Below are 21335 nucleotides of genomic sequence, written 5' to 3' on the forward strand. Positions count from 1 at the left end.
GAGCTTCATTTGATTCTGTAAATCACAGACGACGCCAACACTTCTCCGGCTGCTTCAGCTGATGAAGCTCTGGTCTGAGGGACACGTGAAGCCCTGGTGAACCTGACTGAGCAGCCTCCCAAGCCCTTTTGGTTCACCCCAGCCTCCTCACCACTGAGAGTGTGGGAAAACCATGGTGCCAAACCCACGGCTTCAGGACATTTTTACCAGCAGTCTACACCTTTATCACCTTTAGTGTCACTGCATTTTTTGAACCAGCCCTTCAGCACTTCCGGATCATTTTTCCCATTTTCCCCTTTGAAGTATTTCCTCGGGGCCCTTTGCCCCCTGGCTGCCGTCCCCTTGGTGAGCTTCATCCCACGAGCACGCCGAGGGCTCCCGTGCCTGGCGGACTTTACCCTGTGTGCACACAGCAAACAGAGCCGAGCTGTGACTACCAGCAGCTGCGCAACCACAGAGTTGTAGCCCCAGGATAAATCCCTGCTATCTGCCGAGATAAGGCCCGCTCCAGCATCCCTCCTTTTTGGCAGGCAGAGATTTCCCACTGGGGATTTGCCTGTGGCAGCGGTTTTTTACAGCACCCAGGGTGCTGCCACACATCTTGGGCAAAGGTAATGGCTTTTTCTGTGTGAAAGGCCACTCGTCCCACCCCAGCTCTACCCCCAGCCAGGTGACCCCACAAGAACAACCCCATCCATAACCCAATGTCCCACATCCATTTCCCACCCAGGTGTTACAAGTTTCTTATGCCCTTCACGCCAGAACATGAAGTCTCGGAGAAGACGGGGCAGCTCATCTGCTTTGTGACACAGAGGGGACAGCGCCGGAGCTCCAGCGTCACTGCAGGGTGTGTGATGAGACACATCCTGCCACCGCGGGCCAGCAAAGGGCAGTGCCAGGCCCCAAACGAGGGACACACACCTGATATCTCCACCTCCCACCCCGGCCCCACCTCTCCGACAGATCAGAGCATCTCCGAAGCACGTGGGGATGGTGTTTGCAGAATGACTCACGCCAACCTGGGCTGCTGGTAATAAATTCTGTTACAGCAATAACCGAACCTCCATCGCTAATGCGGGGCTATTTCCGTCTTCTCCAGGGTGCGACCTCGAGCGCCCCGATCTCCATCATTCACACGCCGGTGCCTCCGTCCCCGTGGGGACTGTCTGCAGGGAGCTTGGTGGTGGTGATGCAAAGTTGGGCACCAGATTCCTGCCCCATGTGTCGCAGAGCAGCTCCAGCCCTTGCTGCCCACCCTGACAGACAGGTTGAGACAATTCACCCAAACAGGCGTGGTTGTAAGGGCATCACCCAGCCTCAGGAGGGGGCACATGGCAGCCAGAGGCAGCACAAGGCACTGAGCTGCACGCGCTGTCCCCACGCAGCCCCCCCAAGCAGAGCAGCCCCAGGGGAAGGAGAGGAGCTGAAGGCTCAGAGATGGGGACAGTGAGAGGGTTTGGAGAAGCCAGACAGGGCAGCACTGCCCCACAAGAGACATGGACACAGGGTGGTTCATGGGGCTATGGGGACATCCTGGGGCAACGCGGATGTCCTGGGCCACGTGTTGGGGCTCAAAAGAGCTGGTGTGCCAGGACCCTTGGCACTGCTGCCCTGGAGAGCAGAGCTCTGCCTGGGCGATGGGAACCAGGGGACATCCCGACATCCCTACACCAGCCAGGGCCAGCAGCGCTTGCAAGGAGGCTGCACCAGTGATGGTGGCCAGGTCACAGCTGGGGGCCACGGCAGGGGTGCCAAAAGTCCCAGGAGAGCCCTGCAGGCATTCTGCAGCCTGGAGGCATTCTGGAGGCGATCTGCTTCCAGCCGAATCCAGAGGATCCCTCAGCCCTGCCTCAGTTTCCCCACCTGGGCATCACCCCCTGGCTGGATAAGGAGGGAGGTGCAGATGGATCCCAAGAAGGGACTGCGCATGCTGGGGGAGCTGTGCCCACAGGACACGGGCACCATGTCACCTCCATCCCCAGGCATCGTCAGCAGCCCCTCCACTCCACAAAAAGGACGGCTCCCTGAGCCACAGCCCCGCAATGCCACGGGCACATCGAGCTTCCCGAGTCTGACTGCAAGCAGCTGCAGCGATGGGCATAAGAAATTTTAAGTATGGGACACGCCGTGACCGGCCCCTGCAGATGATGCCAAGCTTTTTGTTACTGCTTTTGGTGTGTCCCCAGAGGGACCTGGCGCTACATGAGGTCACGTAAATTTCTGGGCATTTCCTCATTCAGAGGCTCGTGCCCCACTGTGTATACACAGCAAATGCTGTCCCTGGGAACAGACTCATTTTGGGCAAAACTTTCTGTTACTGGCCTCAGCCTTTAACCCAGGAGCATCTGGCAGCTGCTGCATCATAAAAAGCAGCTCAGAAATTCATGGAACTAGCCTTTTCCCATCTTTAGCTATGCAATAACAGGATTTTACGCTCCTTGGTGAAACGGGAGGAGCCTGGCTCCACCAGCACTGAGAAACATGCCATGAAGAAAAGGCTACAAGAAATTATATTCTCCTTTTATTTACCTATGACCATGACAATGTATTTTTGCTAGCTGCAGAGATGCTTCGCACTGTAAACTGGGCACCCGGACGCATGCAGTCCGTCCAGCTCCGCCAGGTTCAGTAACAACCCCTGCGTCTCAAAACGCAATATTTTTATCCAGAGTAGGGAGAGCATCTGATTCACAGAGCTGCTTATCTCCATCAGCAAACCCTCTGTCGTCAGGGCAGGATATGTACACCCAGGCTCCCCCAGCGGCCCGCTGCTAGGGAACGCTTTTTTTCTTTTTGTTTTTCTTTTTTTTTTTTTCTTTTTTCAGATAAAACCTGCAAACTTAGAAAATGTTGCACGCACTCATAAAAGAGAAGGCTTCCGCTCCATGGGAGAACGCCGCCGCGACACGCACAAATATTGCACTTGTAATTTCGGAACGGGAAAGGACACGAGGATTTCCTATTATACAGCAATGCGTCCAGCTACAGGAGGTCAATAAATAAACCAGGAGGCAAGGGGTGGGAGCAGGAGGGTCGGCTGCACCCCTGTGGTGCAGGGCAAGGACCCACCACGAGCGAACGAAGCGCCGGGCTCCTGCGAGTTGGCTGCTCTGGGGGAGCCAGGAGGCACCTCCAGCAGGGGAAGCGCAGCAGCACCGCGGGGACGCTCCAGTTCAGAAGTCTTTTGTCCAGGGATGGTGCTCACTTCGGTGATGTCTTCCCCTTGCCGGAGCCCTGCACAAAAGCCTTCCTCCTCCCTCCTCCTCGCCGAGTTGGGATCACTCATCGCCTTCCAGCGATGCTCACAGCTCAGGCTTCACAGTAGTCTTGTGGGAGCTTCCCTCCTGGCTAAAATCCATGCCGGAGCCACCCTGAAGGCGTCGTACCAGCGATGGTGAGATGGGGTGGGTGATGGAGCAGTACCAGACTGCTTGGCTTGTTGGTCCCCTCAGCCTCGTGCTCGGTGGCTTCGGCTGCCCCACGCCCATCGGCCGCAGGGGTACGGCTCTCGGGGGCACGACCAGCAGCAGGAAGGCACGCTCCCACCGTCCCCCCGGCGAGGCCACCACCGCCGGTTCCATGTAAACACACAGCTCCCAGTCTGCCCCGAGAGAGTCCTTGGGTCTACAGCGGGGAGCTGGCTTTCTTCTGGTTAATTATGTCTAAGTACAAGTCAGAGCGCAGGAAGCGGGGGTACGAGTCCTTCTCCATCAGTCCGTAAATCCTCTTCTGCGCCAGGTCGAAGCAGCTGCGGGTGATGTTCTGCAGGTTCTCCTTGGTGTGCTCCCGCGTGTACGAGTCCAGGTTCACCTGTGGGAAGGGAGAGCAGCACCGTGAGCAGCTCTGCATGGCCACAAGGCACGGAGCCACGCGCCAGGGCAGGAGCCAGCCTCACCTCCTTGCAGGACTGGATGGCGATGTACTCCGCAAAGATTTTCTTGGCTTTGGAGACCATCTTGGACTGGGATTTGATCTTCTTGTACTCCTCACACGCCAGCCAGAACTCCAGGTTCTCCTCGCTGAACTCGGTGCGCAGGAAGGCCCTGAAGGCTGCGAGCCCATCTGCGGGACAGACACACGGCTCTACTCACAGAGGTGCAACCTAAAATCCCTCCCTGCATCACCCCCTAAAATATCCCTCCCAAATTCCTGTGCAAAGCAGAGGGTGCAGGCAGCTCTGCCTGGCCTGGCAGCGCCAACGTAAGCCACACGTGTGCTGAATGCCCAGGTCTCAGCCCAGCACATGGAGCTGAGAAGCAGAGGCTCGGTGGGGAGGAGGGGCAGCGATGGGGACAGGACCCCCCTGCCATCCCCACGGGGATGTCAGCATTATGTGGGGTGCCCCAGCTGTGGTGCATGGTAGGGCAAGAAGGGGAAAGGGTCTAAAGCAGCTCCTGCTCCACAGACCCCAACCTTGCACGCAAATCGGAGCCTTTCCCTCGCCAGGAGCTCCCCCCCTCAGCTCCTATAACAAAGTCCCCCCCAGCCTGGGAGGAGAAAAATGGGTACAGGAAAAGGACAGCTCATTGCCAGCCCCCTGCTCCCCCCTAGGCACAGGAGGGATTAACGAGAGGAAATCCCAGCTTTCCCCATGCACATGCCTGGACATTCCCTGGTGGCAAAGGCAAACGAGAGGGGCAAACACTCACATTTGTGCAGCAGCAGCTTCTCCAGGGACTCCCCCCACTTGAGAGCTTCCTCTGGTGCAGGCCTGCAGCAGAAGGGCTGTGTGTTGGCAAAGCTGTGGCCGCTGCCTGCCACACGCTGCCCCCACTGCCCGGGGGCAAAATCCTTTCCAGCAGCAGCAGTATCACAGCCGGCATCGGCACCCACAGCACACGAGCAGCCACAGGCAGTGGCTCTGCTGGAAGGAAAGCTCTGCCTTTCGAGTGGCAGGAAGAAAATCTGATATACCGAGGGCTGGCTGGGCAGCTGTGGCTGGGTGAGCACGGGAAAAGCTCAGGACAATGCCCAGGAGCTGAGTGACAGCAGGGATTTCAGACTCCCCATTCAAGCCGCTGCGCACGAGGCCGGGCAGGGCTCGTCTCCGGCTGCTGGAGCACCTCCAGAGCCAAGCGGTTTCCCAAAGCATCCTCCAGCCAGTTGAAAGTTTCACGTACTGGGCAAAAGCACAGAAATTTCCAGCCCGAGCTGCTGCTGTGCTACTGGCACAGGGCAGGGACCTCCCCGCTGCCTGAGGGGGTTATTCAGCCAAAAAATGTTTTTAACACAGCTCTGGCTACACGAGCTGTTTCCCGCAGCCTCCCCCCAGCCGGGGTGACCACCCTGGGGGTGACACTCAGCCCAGCCAGGGCTTGTCCCCAGCCCCCGTGCACCCGGGTGCTCCCCGGTGCCGTGCCCCACGCCCCCCACCCGCAGCACCTACTTGAGCGACTTGAGCACTTTGTCCAGCTTGCCCGAGGGGTTGGCTCCTGGGGACTCGTTTCTCCGCCGGAAAATCCCCAGCCGGTTCTTCATGTCCTTGGCTCTAGAGAAGAAGAGCGAGCGTTAGGAGGCGGGCAAGGTGGGGCGCACAGGGCACCCAAGGGTGCCGGGACCCATTGGCAGCCTCGTCTCGCCCGCCACCTACTCCTTCATGGTGTGCCGGCGCTGCAGGCTGCCGTTGTGCGGCCGCTGCACACCCAGCAGCATCTCGGCGTGAAACTCCAACGGCTGCGGCTTGGAAAGGTCACGGAAAAAGGGCATGGCTGTCGGGACGGCGGCTCCCGGCGTGACCGGCCCGGCCAAGCGCTCGGGCGCTCTGACGCCGGCTCGGGGCCGTGCTCCTGCTCTGGGCAGCGGGTGCGGAAGTGGGAGGGCTCAGCACGGGTGCTGCTGCGTGGCGTGGACGAGGCGTGGGTGAGCAAGGGCTGTGTCAGCCCCGCCGCTGCTTTGGGCGGCCCCGCCGTTGCTGGGGAAACTCAAGGAAAGGTGGAAAAAGCAGCGCCGAGGGTGGAGAGTTGGGGCCTTTCAAGGGATGGCGGGGAAAATAATCGCGGCGGGGATTTACGAGCGCTATTTATAGAGCGCGGGCGTCCTGGGGAATGCAGCGGGGCCAGCGGCGGGGCTGAGGAGGGTTCGGAGCTGAGCGGGGACGGCAGCGCTTCGCTGTGTCCCCTCTGCGGGGCTGGGACCCTCTGGTGCTCACACTTGTCTGGTGCCAGCCTGGAGTGGGCACGGCCATGGGGACATCTCCGTAACGGGGTGGCTGGGACATGCTGGTGACCCACAGCACTGGCATCGCCACCCTGCATGCGTCCCCGGACAGACGGACACACGTGCACACGGGCACGGGGCTCCCCGTTTCCCCAGGAAGCTGCCACCAGCACAAAGCAGAAAGTTTTGGCAGCTGCCATGGGAAAGGGCCCAGCCCTGCCAAGGCTCCCAGTGGGCAGCGGAAGGTGGCAGAGGTGACGGGGCGAGGACATGCACGGACGATGCTGTCCCCTCGTGGCACAGCTCCTGCATGACACCACGGTGCACAGGGGACGCACAGGGGACACGCAGGGTGATACAGGGTGCTCGTCCTGCACAGAGCACAGTGAGGCCAGCAGGGTGGATGGAGCCTCAGCGTGGCACGGCCGGACAACCCCAGCCACCTCCCACAGGTCCCACATCGCTGGGTGCCCGCAGGAGCCACCCCTGAACGTGGCCTGAGCCCCACAACGTGCCCAGGGCTGGCTGGGGACACATGGGACACGGGAAGGTTCAAGTTGCCCCACTCTGACCGATGCTGTCCCCAGCTGCTGCCAGGCACCATCACAGCACTAACACGGGACAAATGGATCCAGGCGAGGAGCCTCACGCTCCAAACCCCATCTGCATCCCATCACCGCCCCACCAGCAAGCCACCGCGCGGGACAAGCCACCCCACACAGTTCTGAGCAACAATTTCAGCACTGTTCCCAGTTTAGCAACACGGCCACTGCAGCTGGGAGCCTGGCGGGGCTGCAAAGCACTGAGGAGCCCTTGTGTGTGCACATCCGTGCGAGGGAGCAGCACACGTAGGCTGCCCGCCCTGCACAGCCCTCTGCAAGGCGCCGGCCACCCGCAGCGGGCAGCTCCGCAGCGCCGGGCTGCAGGTGCTCACCGGCAGAGATCTGCCAGCTGCAATACGCCAGAAGGCAATACCCAGAGGAGTTCCCACGTTTGAAACCTGCAAGACACCGCTCTCTCACTGCTCCCTTTGCAGATGCTTGTAAATAAGTAACAAACAGCTCAAAACCTGGTAGCATCAGCTGTGGGCATGCACAGCCCCCAGGTGCAGCCAACCTGCAGCATAAGCTGCCACAGCAAAAATACCATTTCATAAGAAATTGCTGCTTTATGTCTGGAGTCGCCCCTATATAGGGATCTGCCCTCAGCACAGCTGCAAGGCACCGTCCAGCCCCGTTTCCCCGTGCCACATCCAGCCCTGTCCCTGCAAAGCGCATCCCCTGTCCCCGCAGGGAGCTCCGCTCCTACCTTTCCAGGTATTTCTCGGAAAAGTCCACCATGGTGTGGTACATCGGGGAGCGCCCGCGCGCGAGCAGAGACGGTGCCAGAGAGGCAAGTGCTGAACCCCAGCCACTTGCACCATAAATACTCGTGGTGGCCAGCTGGCCACCCAGCCGTGCAGCCAATAGCCGGCTGCTGCGATGCGCCGCCGGCTGCCTCAAGGTGAGCACAAAACCCTCCCTGCACCCGCCCCCGGCCCCCCGCCGCCCCGATTCCCCCAGCTCACATGGGGGATGTCCCTGCTGCAGATGGCAAGGGATTTATTTTAATTTCAAGTGTCTGGAGTAAGGGGGGGGGGATAATGAAAAGAGCTAAAAATAGGCAGCTGCAGCACTGCGTGGGAGCGCGCGGGACAACAGTGCCGCTCGCTGGCAGCTGCGTGGCCGTGAGGCCGTCGAGCCGGCGCGTGCAGCCGCCCGCCGGGGCAGCCGGGGCAGCTGCAAACACGTGTGGCTGCTCCTCCTGCCCCGGCCACGTGCAGCAGGGACGGCCCCGGGCCCCAGCACCCTGCGGCCACGATGCCCCGACGCATCCTGCCTTGCGAAACCGGAGGCAGCTCGTTCCAAAACAGCCCTGCCGGCACGCCAACCTCCAGCAAGCTGCAGTTGTGATCGTGGGAAGCAAAGGCCACAGCTCCCTTGTCCTTGCCCAGACCAGCTCTGGGACACCCCAAATCCTTACCGGCACTGGCAGGGCTGTGGGTGTCCCTTGGTGGCCCCCATGCTCAGGGCTGCTCCCACCATGCTGCCAGCGTGCTGCGATGCACAAGCCCCACAAGCCCTGTAGGGCGAAACCTCCTCCTGGCATGGGGCCAGCAGGAAGGAGGCCCCCAGGTCACGTTTCACAACTCACACATCCTCTGACCGAACCTGGAGTGGCCAGAGAGGAGCTTTGCTGGCCCCGAGGAGCTGCATCCCTGTCCCCCCAGCTCCTTCGTCCCATCCATCAAAGTAACACCAAGCCACGGATGCTCCCAGCCAGGCTAGGCAATGTCCCCAGAGCGCGTCTCACCTCCTCCCCGAATATCACAACTATGTGAAACCATAGCTCATGCCCATCTTTGCTGCTTTCCTCCTGGCAAAGCTTGGGTGAATGAGATAGGGGAGACCCCAAAGCTTTCCCACATGAGCAGGGCTCAGCCTGGGTGTTTGACCATGGGAAGCAGCCCTGGCATAGTCCGATGCCACCACGGCGTGACACTTACAGGCTCCTGCTCCTTTTCTTGCGGGAGGTCTCATCCCCTTCATCACAGCTGCATTCGGCATCACCTCCACTCAGCTGTAGGGAAGAGAAAAACAGCGTCTGCATCACCATATGGTACGTGACCGTGTAGGTGCCAAGTGCCACCACAAAGCCCTGCCAGCATCTCCTATGAGTCCCCGTGCCCACACAGCAGCCATGTGGCTCCTTCCCGCAGCCACATCTGGCTGTAGCAAAGTGAGGGGAGCCAAGCTCCTCTCCCCTCCACCATGGGAACCTGCGTCCCCCTGCCCATCACACCCCCAGCCCACAATGGACACCTCACAGGTGGTGGCCCACGGTCCCCTCTAGTACTGACAGCAGCACCTCCCGCAAGGACACCCACATCCCCCTCCCAAAGCTTCTATCCCAGCTGGGCTGGGCACCCAAAAGAAACTCAGGGTCCCCCGGAGAGCCTCAGCCAGAACTGAACCACATCATGGCAGCTTTGGGGAGCACCCAGGGGTTCCTCTCCCTGACCACCACCCTGGGGTGGCCTGGGCAGACCAAGGGGACCTCGGAGGGGCTGCAAGGTTGGGGTGGCACCAGCGCAGCCTCTGAGCTGTGAAGCCCAGGGCCAGGCATAGGGACCCCTTAGACCACCTTCGCTCAGGGGCTTTGCTACTTCACCCATTACTGAGCACGGCTGGAAGGGGCTCACGGCCAGCCCCACACCCAGCCCAGCCCCACACCGCTTGCTCAGGGCGCTTTCCAGGATCGCTGTCCCGCAGCCGTGCCGTGGGAACCAGCTGCGCAGCCCAGCGGCCCTGGGCTCGAGACTTTTGACACTTCCTTCCATTCTGCGCCCGGGTTTCCGGAGTTTATCGGCCCCAAACAATGCGGCCCCTGCAAAGCGCCTTCCCCCCGCAGATAGGGCCCGGCGGGCGGGCCGGCCAGGGCGACGCGCAGCCGGGGCACGCTTCCTGCCATTGTCCGGAGAGGCCCCGCTGTGCTCAGGGACAAAAGGCAGCAGTGGCAAACCTCAGCCCGAGGGGTCCCAGCGCTCCCGGCCACAATGTGCTCCTAGAACAACAGGGCCCCGACCGCGGGAAGGAGGGGAGCAGGGATCCGTGGGCATGATGGTGTTAAAAGGGACAACAACGCGAGCCCCTCCGCAGTGCTGCCGGGGAATAAAACGCAGTCTGGTGGACACAGCAAGGCCACTGGGTGCCGTAGTCCTGCAGGCATTGCTGGGGCTCGGTGCTGCCGTGGGAGGGGATGCAAAGGGGAACTGGACATTGTACGCAGTGTCCTGGTCTGGGAAGCTCGGAGGGTTTCATTGGACTCCTCAAAATGCACAGAGCTCCAAAAGTCCCTCCCAGGGGTAGGAGGGGGAATGGCCGTGGCCGAAGCCCTGTGCATGGAGAGGCAGCGTGGTGGGAGCGAGCTGGGGGACCCGGGGGGAGGTGAGTTGAAGCAGCAGCCATGCAGAGCTGGACGGAGCCGCTGTAGGAACAGGGACACCCAGAGGTTCCCTTGCCAGCGCTCTGTCCCCTTCCCTGCTCTGAAAAAGTCCAGTCTTATAGGCACCGGGGCTGTTTCGTTTGGAGGAGCTCGACTTGCAGCCTGGTGCTGCAGCAGCCCCTTGCTGCCAGGCTTCATGCACAGCATTGTGAAACCTGCCTCGTGCCATGCCGGCACCTCAGGAGCCTCGCCACCACCACCACCACCACCACCACCACCCCTGCCTCTTCACCAAGCAGCACAGGTGTCCCTGCCACGAGGGCGTACTTCTGTATAGGATCTGGGAGCCCCCCCAGCCCCATAATTGCTGGCACCAGCCTCCAAGAGGGTTTGGGCTTCCCTTTTGCACAGCAGCCCCATCTGGCTGGCCTGTCAGCCCTATAAGAGCTCTCACCAGCCGGCCAGGGTGCAGCATGCAATGTGGTCCTGAGCTCTGCATGGTGCTCTCAAGCAGAGTGACATGGTCCTGAGCTGTGCAGCAAGGTCCCAAGTGGCAGGGTCCCAAGCCATACAACATGGTCCTGAGCCATGCAATGAGATCCCAAGCTGCGCAACAAGGTCCCAAGCCATGCAACACGGGGCCATGGGGCCAGCTTCCATGTGGGCTCTCGTGTGCCAGCACTGCTCTCCCGGTGCCTGATGCACGGCTCCTCCTCAGCCTGTTTAAGACTTGGATGCCCTGCAAGGATCAAAGCCCTGCAAGAGGCTGGTCAGGGCAGAAAGACACCCAGCTCCCGGTGTCCCTGAGCACAGCGGGGACTCCCTGTCACTGAAGGCTCCCTAGAGCCTGGCTTCTCCCTGTCCCTGCCACTGTGAGCAGCATTTCACACATGCAAACACCCATGTGTGCCTCTCTTTGTGGATCTTGGCAGGTGGTGGCTCTTGTGGGACCCTGTGGGCTCAGGTAGCACCATGGGGATGCCCAACCCAGCACCAGCACATGGTGACATCCCCAGGGTGCTGAGTGTCCCCCAGAGCTGGCGCTGGGGACCTTCCTGGCCTGTTGGACACCAGCTTTGCCATGGTCACGGAGAGAGGGCCCCCACATGGGGACACCTCCACTCTGGGGACATCACTCATCCCCAGGGCCAAGCAGGACCCGGCCACCCCACAAAGCCAGCACCTTCCACGTACCTTCCTGTGACCCGAGAACAGCAGGGTGAGCTGGTGGATGGAGCCGCCGTTCTTGGTGAGCTCCTTCTTGAGGGTCCTGGGGGAGGGCAGGGCCCAGTGGCCCTTGGTGCCCTGGCTGTCCGAGCAGTTGAGGGTGGTGTCGGAGGTGAAGCAGTGGCTCTTGGCCTCCTGCAGCAGGCTGCCCTCGCTGTGGGTCCGGCGCCGCAGGGAGTTCTGCACGCTCAGCGTGTAGACGGGCTGGCAGCCCGACGTCTCGATCATGCTGCTGCGCTTCGCCTCGCTCCTCTCCAGGTAATTCTCGTCGCTGTCATCGTCCTCCTCCTCCTCGTCGTCCTCCTCCTCATCCTCCTCCTCGTCTTCCTCGTCCTCGCCGTCTGTGGTGCCGCCAGCCGTGCCCGCCGCGCTCTGGCTGAAGGTGCTGTCGAGCCGCACCTCGGGGATGATGAAGGCCGGCAGGGTGCCATGCCGCTCCTCTCCCCGCTCCGGCTGCTTCTCTGCCGGGACAGGCCCCTGGGCAGCTGCCGGTGCCTCGGCCGGAGCCGGGGCCTCTGCGGCTGGAGGAGCTTCGCCTGTGGCCGCCTTCCCATCCTCTGAGTGCATCTGCCCCGGCTTCTCAGCGTCCGTCTCCAGCATCTGCCCAGGAGATAAAGAAGGATGAAGGCAGGAGCATCCCAGATTTCTCACTCGCCACCCTCTCGTGCAGCCTCTCCACTGCTAACATCCCAACCATGAGGCTGGTCCCAAACCCTACAGCCCTAACAGTGGGGTGGGATGGCGTTGTCCCCTTGTCCCCCCCCAGTATCCTGTCCCAGTCCCGCTCCCCAGAGCGCCACGGCCCCCTGTGGCTGTGGGGTGGCAGTGGGATGGGGCCACCCTGCTCCGTGCTCCAGCAGCACCGTGGGCGAGCGCGTTTGAAGGAAACCAGAGGTTGTGGTGGCTCCACCACAGAGGCAGAGCTCAGAGCAGCATCCTTACCCCCACAGCTCCCTCGTCCCTTTGGGAGCAGCTGAGGGGCTCAGCAGAGGCAGGGAAACCCAGAAACACTCACCCAACAGCTCCAGCCCCTCCTGCCCTGCATTATTAAGGGCAGGAGGGAAGTGCTGGGCTCTGCTCATCGTCCGATTGCCCAAGGCTCAGCCCGGCCACAGCCCTGAGCAGTTCGCCCCCCCCGGCCGGGTGCCATGGCCACAGGGCTCCCCATGGCCACGCGCTGTGGCCTTGCAAAACCACAGCCGCTCCTACCAGCTCTGGTCAGTTTTTTAAGCCTTCGGGGCCGTCTTTTTCCAGCAAGCGTTGCCCTTTCAAAGGCAAAAGCCTAGGGTAGCCCAAGGGAAAAAACCTCCAAGGACTTTTTGTGAGCCGTAGGAGCCTGTGACAAGCTTCCCTGCCAGAGCTGATCCTGTCCCCCGGAATTTCCCTCGGCACGGATGCTGGGTGAGCCAAACGGGCAGCACCAGCTCAGCAGGGGTGAAGCAGAGAGAAAGCCCCCACCCCGGGAAGCGCAGCCCATGCTGGTGTGCTGGGACAGACACGGTTATACAGGACCCCAGGTAACAAGGCGCACAGCAAAAGCCATTACCGCACCCCAGATAAAATCTGGGTGTTTTCAAGAACCCAGTGGAAAGCAGAAAGTCAGAGTTAACAAAGCCACCACCATCATATAAATCAGGTTTACTCCAAAAGGAGTTGGGAATTAGCCCATCCAGCCAAACATCTCTGTGCAAAGAGAGGTGAGGGTGCAAAGACCACACAGCACCCCACAGCACCCATAGGGACCTCCTAAAGGGCCCCAAAAGTGAGCCAGTTTTCCAAAAACTGTTCAGGCTCAGCTGCCCACAGCCAGCTGCCACCTGGGCAGCACACAGGGCAGCTCGCCCACGGCTGCCCATGCCTTTGGCATCCCCAGAGCTGTCCCCTTACACCTGTGACCAGCTTCATCCCCTCCAGCCCTGACTTGCAGCAGCCAGCAATTTAGCATCATCTGAACTGCCCCAGAACAGCTGGATTTGGGGGGAGGCACAAAGCAAACACTGGATTCACCCCATCCTTGGGGCTCTTTCACTCCCCCAGAGTAATTTTTTGCAAAAGGGGATGTTTCCAGGCCTGCCATGCAAGGACGCTATTTGCACCAGTGTGTGTTTTACTGATGCTGTTTATGTCTTATTTGAATTGCAATCACTGTCATCATTATTTCATGAAATAATTAGAGGAGAAACCCACGCAGCCCTGCAAAGCCCTCCCTGTCCCTGACAGCTCCCTATCTGTTCTGTCCTTCTGCTGAACGTTTCTGGTTGCCCACATCTGATAAGGCCCTAGAAGGAAACGAACAGGCTCCTTTAAAATGAGAGACATTTGGGAATTAAATTAAATCCCTGCGCTAATTCAATCAGAGAATCTGCAGCTCTTCAGCGGCACAGAGGATGTGAGCAGGAGACTTGCCACCGAGTGAAGGTTTCATCTCGGGTTGAAAGCATCACCAGGGCTGTGAAATCCTGTCCTTGCAGAAGAGCCATGGATGAGCTCTGCTGAATGTCACCTGGTGGTGGGGAAAGGCAGGGAAGGATGGGACAGGAACGTGGTCGTGGTTGGTCAATGAGCTCAACCAGGGCTGGAGGCACCAGGGGCTTCATCAGCACAGAGCCAAGGGACACCTTGCTGGGCAAGGCCAGTTTGGGACACTGAGGACAGAGCTACGACCAGGCTTCCTTCTCACCATCATCATAGCCAAGGGGTCCAGGAGGAGGCAGGAGACGGAGGCAGTGTTGCTGCTGTCTCAGCAGGGAAGGGAAGGGGACTCAGCCAGGGAGGCTGAGGAGCTCCCCTGCCTCCTCCCCAAGGGCCCTCACACATCACTCTTTCAGTTTCTGCTTCAGACTTCATTGCCAAGGCAGCATGTCCCAAGAAGGGGAAGAGAAACTAGAAGAAAGAGCTGCCTCCAAGCCCCAGCACAGCTTTCTGGGGTAGTGTTAGGGAAGAAGGCTTGCTCTGAGATCTACCGAGTCCCTAATATTGATTACCCCATTGACCAAAACTCAACACACCTCAAAAAAGCCAGACTTTGTCCTGCCTACTCCAGCATCTTCACCTCTACCCGCTGCCTGGACTCCCTCTGCCTTTGAGCAACTCTTCAGTCACTGCCACGGAGGTTTTCCTGATGCCGAGACGGAGGAGAATGCCTGCAAAGCTCTGCTCTTTGGTCTGCAATTTGATCCAGTTTTCCTGGTTGCTGCTGCTCTGACGCCAGCAGAGCGACCTTCAGCCAGCAGATGTGGGTTTGTCAGCGCGGCCTCGACTTCTCCAGCACTTCTTTAAATAACATGCCCTTTGTGGTGGCCCATGGCTGGGACTTCCAGCTGGGAAAACACCGGCCACAGTGACAGCACAGCTGTGAGATGAAGCCTGTGCTGGCCTTCCCCTTGTGCTGCCAGTTCTCACACGTTGCCAGAAGTGCCGTGATATCTGACAGCCCTAAATCCATGGCTACGGGAGGTCAGGGGATTTTTTTGAGGGCCTCAGCTTCTTATTTCAAAACCTTGTGCTCCTCATGACAATGGAGATGCAGTGGCTCAAGCAAAGCCTGGACACAAGAAAACTGAATTCAGCCTTTCCTGGCTCGTGATGTGGATGCTCAGATTTTGCAATGTGCATCTTCCTCTTGCGATAACTGCAGTGCCCTGTGCCCAGGCGGCTCCTCAACAAAAATCAGGCTGGGAAAATAGGGAGGTCGCTGCAGGTACTACACTGTTGGACATTGAGCAGAGCATGAGAGCACAGAACATGCTGCTCCAACTGCGCTGCAGCTCCCCAGGTACTGCTGGAGGAGCTGCTCCCATGGGCTGCCTCTGGACTGCAGCATCCCTGTCCTCCTTCAGTCCCGTGGAAGAACTGCTCTGGTTCCTGCTCCCTTAATCCTACCCTTGTTCAAAGGTGTCCCCAGCTCACCCATCCATCAAAGCATTTAACCCCATGGCAATGAGACCACATCTCTCTCCAGGGAGATTTTGGGGAGGACGCAGAGCATTCCCTGTGCAGTGGATCACCTCTCCCCAGGGCAGATGGGATACGGGAGCAGCACCTACATCCCCCCAGGGAAACAACGTTTCCAAAATACATTTTTCCCAAAGTGGTAGGGGAAAAATAATAATAATAATAATAATAATTTCAGGGGTCTTAGCATAGGACAGACTATGTGCAGATCCGTCAGATCAGAAACTTCTAACTGGCCCTCTGCAATGCTACCAAAATCATTGATGATGAGCCCCTCAAAACTTAAAAAGTGGCCATTACAGACCAATCAAACACGTAGCTATGGGAAGCAGCATCTAAAGACACAGCACGGGGCTGACAGGAACAAAATGAAGCCAGAAAGTCAAAGCAGAACTACCAAAACCTGAGAAAATTTTCACTGGTCATTCTGAAAGTGCTCCTGAGCATCACCCCCCAGCAGCGCCGCTCCTCATTCCCGAGCTGCAGAGGCTCGGCGCAGCGTGGCCAGAGGCCAAGGGCACATCGCACAGCAGGGTTCTCTACCCATTCCCTGCTTCATTACTGCATCGATGAATAATTAATACAGAGCAATTAACGCAACAGCAGAAGCAAGCAGGGATGTATAATCCCAAACAGCAGGATCCGACAGCGTGCCGTGGCAGGGTGGCGAGGGTGGATGTATGCCTCCAGTGAGACACCCACAGGGGTGTGAGTGCCCGTACTGCCCAAAGAAAACTGGGCTTGAAACATCTCGGAGCCCTGGAAGGAGAAGCTGCCCTCCGTGGGAGGAAATGATCCCATGCCAGCAGCCTGCACTAATCCCATTACCCCATTACCGCCATCCCCAATTGATGGCTCTGGAAATGGGCCCTGACTGGGGCATTGCCCAGCCCTGCGGCCGCACTCTGCGCCTCTCCTGGAGCCACCCGCTCCCTGCGGGGGACAGGAGGGGACAGGAGCCGCTGCTGTGCCAAGGGCAGCAGCCTGGTGTGTGGCAGGACCTGGGTTTTACATTGCAGGGGTCAGGTCCCGCTGCACACAGGATGGAGCCAGGTTGGGTGGCTCTCGCACTCTGCATTTTGGGATCGAATGGCTGAAGGTGTCAGCAAACAACATGGGACAAAACCTCCCCGTGCCACATGCTCCAGTTAATGTAGGTTTAATGCCAGCACAGCACCGAGCCCTTGGTCCCAAATAGCCTCGGCCACCCCAGCCCTGGCCCCCAACCTGACCCCAGTCCAGTGCCCTCTCTCCCTGAGGCTACAAACGTGCATCCAGCTCTGAATTCAGTGCCAAGGGCTGAGTTTGTTCTCTTGTTCCCAGTGCCGGTAAACGGAGAGTTTCCAAAAAGCTGCAAAAGCCCTGGGGCAGAAGGTGCGTTGTTGGCTCGCTGAGATGCCGCTCTCCGCAGCGAGAGCCAGCCGATGTGGAGCCGATGGCACAGCCACACACAGCCCAGATTTGCAAGGGAACCTCAGAAAGTCCCCATCACTGCAAACACCCCCTTGTGCCCCCCAGTACTGCTCTTTACCAGCCCTTCCAATGCTGCCACAAACAAAGCCGGGTGGGTGCAGCAAGTTCCCCAGGAGACCGCCAGAACCAGCCCGCGGGGACCAAGACCTGTTATTTAAAAGGACACCAGCGCTCCCGAGGCACGGCACGGCTTCCCTGACCTGCCAGATCCCGCCCAACCAAGGCTACAGCCCTCAGGCTGCAAACTTTGCAAGCAAAACATACCAAACACGGGCTCTCAGATGCATCCCAGCTGGAGCAGCATCTCCCTCCAGCCCCGACGTGTGCCCGCGGTCTGGCGGATGCTGGCGCAGCGCAGCTCAGCCCCTGCCGTTATTAATGTCTGTGTCAGGCAGCAGCTGAAACCGCCCCAGCCTCTCCCAGACACTGCTCCCTCGTGCCCCGCGTGCTATTTACGGCTCTGCGAGCCATCCCTGGGGGCACCATTACCTGCTGGTAGCACTGGATGTCCGCTCTGCCCGGAGGGAGCGCCATGCATCACAGCGAAACCCGCTGCCTCGGCTTCCGCAGCTCTCCCCTTCTCCTGCCCTGTCCTGCCCCTGAGCGACGCTGAGCCGCAGACCAATTTCGGTGCTGCAAATGAAACCCTGCTGCAGGTGGGCGGTTGGGTTTTTTCCAAAGTACTTTCTATGGAAAAGGGGCAGCTCTGAAGTGGGGGATGCTCTGCGGCGTGGTGTGCCAGGGGTTATCAGCACCACCGCCACCGTTCACTGATGGATGCCCACGGCTGCGGGGGCTCAGCTCCCCTTCTTTGGGAGTGCACAGCCCAGGGTGTCACCGTGCCAGGGGTGCCTCCCAGGATTCAGAGCACCCCCAGCCCAGTACTTGGAGATACGGCTCCAGTCTGCCCAAGCTGGGCACCAGCCTTGGTCTGCAGCCTCTCCGACCCAGGTAACCCAGCGCAGGAAGGCAGTGAGATGATGTCTGGGTCATAAATATCCCTGGCAGTAAGAAAGTGGCAGGGTGGGGAAGGGGAAAGAAGGAGCAGATCCCAGCAGCAGCAGCACAGTGGGGCTCAGAGGGGCACAATCAGCACACAGAGTTGAGCAGGTCCTGTAGCAGCACCTGAGCTTCAGTCCTGTCCCGGCCCTGAGCAAAATCCCAACTCTTCCTCTTATCCATGTGATCCCAGAGGTCACGGCTTGCCCAGGGAGAGCCCAACCACTGCTGCCACCCCCAGCGTGTCCCCAGGAGAGCCCCACAGCTCGATGGGGATGGTTGTGGGGGCTGGCATCCCCAACACAGGTACAGGTGAGCCACCTGACGGCCATGCAGAGCCACCTCCTGCACCCAGCGCAGCCAGGCTGAAACCCAGTTTGTCAAAATGTGTCCTCATATCCCAAGGGCTGACCCCTCAGCATCCCTCCCCTGCTGGGGCAGCAGGCAGACGTTACACGGCGTGGTGCTGGCTGGAGGGGAACCTCTCCGTGGTGTTATCAGCAGGGGCAGGGCACTGTCCCCCTGTGCAGGATGAGGGAGGTGACGGCAGGAGCCTGAGCTGCTGCACTCAGCCACCGCAGAGCTGTCACAAAGGACTCATCCCAGGGCCACTCACGACAGGACCACAAGGCTGAAAGCCATTGCTGCTGCTGGCATGGACGGTGGCAAGGAAACGACCACCTTAGAGGGGGGATCTGGCAGAGCAGCTCTGCCTGTGACCAGCACCACCAGGGCCGTGTCTGAAGGTATCCTGATGGTGATGAAGGCACCAAGGGTGGCTGCAAAGCCAAACGCAACCCACCTGGGTCACCAAGCCTTCCCCTGCAGCTGCATCAGGAGGTGGCTTTATGGGGCAGGATTCTGAGGCTCCTGGAGGGAGCAGGATGAAGCATTCCCACTCCTGCAGCACTCTGGGCATCACCACCCAGAGCCCCCCAGTACTTCAAAAATAACATCCTTCAGCTGTGCAAAAATTTCAGGGTTCAAGTAACTATTGCAATGGCAATGGCATTGGTGACCCCCCCCCCCTTCTCCCTCTCTCCCCTGGGCCACCTTATTTCCCTGGGGCACTAGAGGGTCCCCAAGGGCACTGGTGCAAAACCACCCCAATATCCCCCATCAACATCTTGGCACTGTGTGGACGTGATGCCTTAGGGAGCTCTGCAGCACGGGGCACAGACACCAGCAGCTTCAGAGCCAGCCTGGCTGTGCATTCGCAGCCCCCTTCTAGAAGGAAAGAGCAGCTTCCCAAACCAGCCCAGCAGACGGTGCCAGCCCTGCCTCGCGCAGCCAGCATCCCCCCGCCACAGGCAGTGCTGCGCCAAAGCACTTCCAGCGCCTTCATTAAATCACATCAGCGCTGGCTTCAACCACTTAGTCTGTGCCTTTGACAACCCCGTGAAAATGATCTCAACGATGCTCAACCCCCCCCCCCGGGCTGCTGGCACGGCTCCCTCCAGCATGCTTGCTGTTACGAGTCCTTCTGGGGATTCGTGAGAAACAACCTTCAAGGGTTTAAAAATGCCCCTGGCTGTGATAGAGGTGCCGGCGGCTGCTTCAGCCCACACTCCTCCACCATGTCCTCCTGATCGGGGGGGACGTGGCATGGCACGCAGGAGCACATTGCACACAGAAGCACACTGCACGGCGCCAGAGAAACAGGAGCTGGTGTTTGCTGGAGGGGAGAGGTCTGCTCTCCTAATGGCTTTGGAGTCCAGCTAAGCAAACGAACAAATAAAGCTGGAGCCAGGGCTTTCAGCTGGCCCCATCTGCTCTGCCACCCCTCCTGGTACACACGTGCCTTGGGAGCCTGCGAGCGTCTGTCCCAAGCTGGTGGCCCCAATCACATCTCTGTGCCACCATCAACTGGTGGACACTGAGCGTGATGGAGCCAGGGCTTGGCGCAGGGGAAAATGCCAAAAAGCTGTCCAGGTGAGCCCTTGCCACCCCACACTTTTCACCACATCCTTGTGCTTGGGAGTAGAAACCAACTGTTGTGCACGAAGGGGCCAGGGGGATGAAGGAGGCCCAGGAGCCCTCAGCACCCACATGAGCTCACCTGCACTGCAGGGAGCTCACAGCCAGGTCAGGACAAGACCCTGCATAAAGAGCACCCCTATGTTCATAGAGGTTTGGGACGTGCTTTGAAGCCCCACAGGGAGCAGTAGCATCCCCCCATGTAGCCTTCAATGGCCAGGTTGTGTCTGGGGCTTGCTCCTGTGGAAGAGGGCTACCAGCCTCCCGGGACAGCTGACCACAAAAGGGAGCACACTAAGCACTCGGGATGGCTCTGGAGCCACACTTGGGAGCCACATCTGAGTGGCTCAAGCTGCATCGACTTCTACGTTCACATTCACACACACTGCTATCTATCTAACTCCTATCGCAGCTGAATTAGAGTCAACGTTGTCCTCCTGGCCCATTAGGTGCCAAGGGCGAGCTCCCCACGTCAGTGTGCATCGAGGTCACCAGTGTGGATTCAGGGTCCCACTTGCTCTGGGGGGATGGGGACCTCCGACGGAGACGTTTTCCTCCAGATTTCTCAGTGGTCGGAGTTGAGCTGGTCCCTGGTTCTCAGGGGGACAGGGTCTCCATTCCTGCAGCCTCCCAAATTCACCAGAGCAGCCTTTGGCTGTCCTTAATAACAAGTTTTTCCGGCCCAGGGCGAGACTGGGCTGTGCTCGCTGGCTTGGAACAACATAATTATTTGCTTTACTTTTGTAACCTGGCTCATAAGCACTGCCAGCTGAGGCTTTAACCCTTACTGAGGCAGAATAAACCCCGATGTTTTCTCCTCCATGTGAGCAGCCTGACAGCAGGAGCAGGGGGCTGGGAGGGCACACGGCAGGGGCCGGGCTGGCCCTGTGGGTACTGCGTGATGTGGGCTGAAACCTTGGTCCAAAAGCAAAGCAAGGTGCAGGTCCCTCCCCTCCTTCCCCCTCAAACAGCGGATGGTGCTGACCATGCCCTCACTGCACCATGAGTGCTGGGTGAGGGGGAGCATCTCCCCAGTGTCCCCCACCCAAGTGCTTGTCCCAGCCACCCCAACACCTTGGCCACGCCAGCCCAAGGGCGCGCACAGCCAGCCTGCAAAGGGATGGGGAAGAAAGAGAAACGGGCTGCTGGGGGCAGCGAGCTGCAAGGCACAGGGAGGGCAAAGGGATGCAGGCACACAGCAAGGGGCACGCGGGGAACCCGGGGGTGAGGAAGAGGAGGCAGGGCGTGGGGGACAGCGGAGGGGTCGCCCCCACCACCAGGAGCCTCTCCCTGCAGTGCAGGTGCCTGGGGAGCGCGGCCGCCTCGGCACAGAGCCCTCCCGCACCCGCTGCGGCCCTGGTTTCAATCATCCCTCGGTTACACACTGTTTGCTTTTGTTGACAGCACATTTACTTGCACTTGTCAAGCACACTGTGAATAGTGAGAGAATCAGCCCTGCCCTTCCTGATCAGAGGAAGGGCCAGGATGGGGCCGGCCTGGCCCTCCCGCGGGCGGCTCAGCTCCAGAGCCGGGGCGCAGGATCGGTCCTCGCCTGCTCGCACCGT

General features: G+C 59.7%; 1 protein-coding gene across 8 annotated transcripts in view; it reads right to left on the bottom strand.

Annotated features, from left to right (window-relative positions):
- Positions 1–2499: 2499 nt before the first annotated feature.
- The window catches only part of RGS3 (regulator of G protein signaling 3), a 77027-nt gene continuing 58191 nt past the window's right edge, over positions 2500–21335 (bottom strand). For 6 of the 8 annotated variants that reach the window (XM_038164992.2, XM_027470785.3, XM_072025211.1 and 3 more), the window contains 6 exons: positions 11335–11967; positions 8702–8775; positions 5387–5488; positions 4650–4711; positions 3896–4062; positions 2500–3810 (listed from right to left, as the gene is read on the bottom strand). In XM_038164992.2, the coding sequence (XP_038020920.1) occupies positions 3625–3810; positions 3896–4062; positions 4650–4711; positions 5387–5488; positions 8702–8775; positions 11335–11967 (1224 nt within the window). In that variant the 3' untranslated portion in view covers positions 2500–3624. Of the gene's footprint in view, positions 3811–3895; positions 4063–4649; positions 4712–5386; positions 5489–5590; positions 6064–7464; positions 7612–8701; positions 8776–11334; positions 11968–21335 lie in introns of those variants that run through there. The other 2 variants (XM_021274353.4, XM_027470786.3) reach the window with 2 other exon arrangements.

The sequence above is a fragment of the Anas platyrhynchos genome, chromosome 18 (assembly GCF_047663525.1).
Source record: "Anas platyrhynchos isolate ZD024472 breed Pekin duck chromosome 18, IASCAAS_PekinDuck_T2T, whole genome shotgun sequence".
NCBI classification, from domain to species: Eukaryota; Metazoa; Chordata; class Aves; order Anseriformes; family Anatidae; genus Anas; species Anas platyrhynchos.